Below are 3,490 nucleotides of genomic sequence, written 5' to 3'. Positions count from 1 at the left end.
GTGTCCGTGTGGACAATGCGGGGTTCCAAAGGCAGCTGCTGCCTTTCTTTAGAAGGGCGAAAGGGCCTTTAAATCCCAGACTATATCCCGCAGCTGCCAATGGCTGCACGTTTAAATGCGCCATCATGCAATTCAACTAAGCTTATACTTTTCTTTTTTTCCAAAGCCTACAGGCAATATTGGCACACAGAGATAAACTTAGTCTACCGGTATCAAAGAAATATAACTTGAAAATGTATGGTGATTGTAGCCTATAATCTCTTGAAAATATAGGCTTACATTGTCTTTCATATTTCTTTAGGCCTATCATCATTTCATTAAAAAAACAAGGATAACCTTTTTTTTGCATCCAGCAAAAACCTTAAGCTGACCTTGAAATATGTTTTTGCTCGAGGGAAGTTCAGGTTGTGGGGCTGACATTGGTGAAGCGATAAGGCATTATAAAATGTACTTTATTTTATTTTAGGTAAAATTGTATTGTTGTGTCTAGGCCTATGCTTACTTCATCTAATGGCTATAATTATCTTGCCATATGAGTTTGTAATTAGAAATTGCTAATTATTTTCATCACAGGGAAAGGGGTAGGCTATTTGATGGCAAAACAGAGCAGGCGTGCACATTTTTCTTGTGTCTGGTGCCATGACTAGGGGGGGGGGGGGGGAGGCAACAGATGTTGGCTTAGCTATGAGGTGAAGTAGGCTTTGGTGTCTATACTGCTGTAAGCTTCAGTTACTACTTTACGTTAGACAATTCACACTATTCTTACACACTATAAAACGGACCCTTCCTTTAAACAAACATTCGGAGAAGATAAACATAAACAAATGTTTAAATTTCAATAACAATATTTTATTTGCATATTTTGCAAAACAGAAAATAAGGACAATGATATAGAAAACGGCTCAGAAACACGATGAAATCTAAGTTTCAAGTGCACTATAAAAAGCTACATGATTGCAAAACATCACAATAAAACTTTGTAAATAAAATAAAAAATGTGCCCTTTGACTAAATCAAAACGGCATTTGCAAATGTAGGCCTAAAGAAACAAATAAATTATAAGTTAGAATAGTCTTAAAAAATTGCCTATTTACACAACCCAGAAATATTTAACAGAAATAAACATTTATAATGTCTTTATAAAGCTGTACACTTTTGGCCAGTGTAGACAATTTAAAGTAATTTAGGATTGCACAGTTGTTAAACATTTATTAACACTGTCAAGTGGCTGTATGCAAAGCAACCATGAATGCTACATTTTGTCTGAGTCCTTAGGCGAATCCTCTGTCCCGACCGTTCAATCCTGAGAGTCCACGGACTGTAGGCTACGTTCCATGTAGGTCCACTCGGAGACGCACCAAGCCGATGGACAGTCGAGCAGGCGGGTTCTCCATCCCTTGTTTTCTGTCTCCTTCAAATCAGACGGTAGGAGAAACGATAACCACAAGAATAGGGCTAACGCCTGGAAAGGAAATAAAAAAAATACATGAGTGTTCGTTGTCTAATTAAAAAAAATAAAAAATGTTGTTACAGACATGACAAAAATCACGAGTGTGGTCTCGAAATAAAATCAGAGTTGTAGTCTAACCCCAGCAGGCGTCTCCATTTGCATGAGCCTTTCCCGCCACGGTGACAGACTCCCCTCCCCCAACCACACATTACTCTACTGCGAGCGCTCACTCATTTTCAGCCTCCAGTGCAAGTGTGTAACAGTATTTTGACTTTTATCGTCAACTAAATGACCCCATATGAGCAATTACACACACGTAACTATTTTGTCCTGTATTAGTAAACGCACGGCCTATGTCTAAATCCCACACATTTCTCTTGAACTAGAAACCATACAGACCTTCAACGAATTCTCTTGCGTGGAGTTTGTTCTGCAGGAATGGGAGACGAAGGATGCTGGCAAGTGCTTTCATTCAGCTTCGTCTCGGTCGTCGTCCTTTTACGTTTCACGTAGAAGTCTGGAAAGAAAAGTAACATTTAAAAAAACAGGAATTCACGCCATGGCCCCAGGTAGCCAAATATTAGCTACTTGACCGGACAGCATGAAAATGACTAGATCAAATATATCTCGACAATCACCATCAACGCGTAAAACACAATAGGCGTACAGGTGAGCGATATTTACCTGTAATATGTGCCGTGGTGGTTGTATCAGTAGTAGCCGTCCTTTTGCTTCGAACGCACGGGGCTGGTTTGCGGGTAGGCTTCCCCGAGTTCTGCTTCATTGCCCAGTTCTCCTGGTTGACTTCGGTGGGACAGGGAGTGCTACTTTCAGAGTTGGTCAAACGGTCCTCGCAAAGAGGCGATACATCCAGTGGGATAAAGTCCACGCATTGCTTCAGATTGACTGGTGTTACAATCCTGTTCCTCCCGACCTGTACAGAGTCCTGGTAGAAGACTGGAGTCGTATCTACCGGGGTTTCCTCCCACTCGTAGTCCCCAGACAGTGGCACGTCGGCGTCGAAATTAAAGTTCCATCTCCGCTGGTCCCTCTCAGAAATCTCCCACATCTTGGATTTCATCTCCCGGTTCAGTTCGTCGTGATCCACCGGTCCAAAAAGGTTACGGCAGACGCCTGTGCGTGCGTGGAGAGGAAAGGTCCTCCGTGCGGCCAACCTCTCCAGGGCGCTGCTTGTTAGCTGGACGTTGGACATTGTCTTACCAAAGTCCAACCCAAAAATCCACACAAAAAAAAATTAACAAAATGCTTGATAGATAAATGCCTGGATTTAGAGTGTAGCAAAATATTTTCGTTTCTGTTGAGCTGAGCCACACGGTTCTGTTTAAATGTACCCGAGCAGAGCGCCACACCGTATTTAAAGTCCCAAACAGTTGTAGGTTCATGTAGCCGGATCGCTCGACCATCCCATTGGTTCGTTTACGTCCAGCCCTTTAAAAAAAATGCCTCCATACACCATTTCCATTGGCTGGTACGAAGATTTGGACGGGGGCCATCTAGAGCTTAGCTTTTGATTTGTGCCTGTGGTGTCAGTATTGGCAGTGAGTGAAATGCCTTTCGAAAGTCGATGGGAAACTGTTGTTGCTGCCTAAAGATTGCTTACTATGTATTTTTCCTTTCCTCCAATCCCCAGCCCTTACCGCTTCTCCCTCACCAGCTGCACAGCCACGTCCCGCAGGAGAGATCGAATAACTGCTTCACAAACCAAAGAGTAGAGGTTGGCAGTGCAGAAGTCTACCACATATTATTGCTGTTTAAGAAAACATGTCTCCGCTTCTAATAGTCCAATAGCCTATTGTAAGACCACCATTTAAATGATTGTAAGATTTCGGATGTTTCATTGCTGCTCCGATGTAAAGAACCCAACCCATGTAAACAGCAAACACCCACCATTTAAAAATCGAATTGCCTACCTGTCTCGTTTACAAGTGAAACCTCAAATTTGGTGAAATATTAGTGCTACAAGTGAAACATCAAATCTCATCCGAATACTCAACTAAGTATGTGATGTGAAGTTAATGA

At 42.1% G+C, this 3,490-nt stretch overlaps 1 protein-coding gene across 1 annotated transcript; it reads right to left on the bottom strand.

Annotated features, from left to right (window-relative positions):
* Positions 1–827: 827 nt before the first annotated feature.
* Positions 828–2,864, bottom strand: LOC139381177 (cyclin dependent kinase inhibitor 1Cb). Its single transcript, XM_071124577.1, has 3 exons — positions 2,135–2,864; positions 1,850–1,967; positions 828–1,462 (listed from the first exon to the last, which is right to left on the bottom strand). The coding sequence occupies exons 1-2, from the start codon at positions 2,661–2,663 to the stop codon at positions 1,852–1,854; spliced, it is 645 nt and encodes a 214-aa protein (XP_070980678.1). The 5' UTR covers positions 2,664–2,864; the 3' UTR covers positions 828–1,462; positions 1,850–1,851.
* Between the last annotated feature and the right edge of the window lie 626 nt (positions 2,865–3,490).

Source organism: Oncorhynchus clarkii, chromosome 2 (genome assembly GCF_045791955.1).
Source record: "Oncorhynchus clarkii lewisi isolate Uvic-CL-2024 chromosome 2, UVic_Ocla_1.0, whole genome shotgun sequence".
Lineage (NCBI taxonomy): Eukaryota > Metazoa > Chordata > Actinopteri > Salmoniformes > Salmonidae > Oncorhynchus > Oncorhynchus clarkii.
The sequence above is the reverse complement of the archived record's forward strand: the minus strand, read 5'-3'. Positions and strand labels throughout refer to the sequence as shown.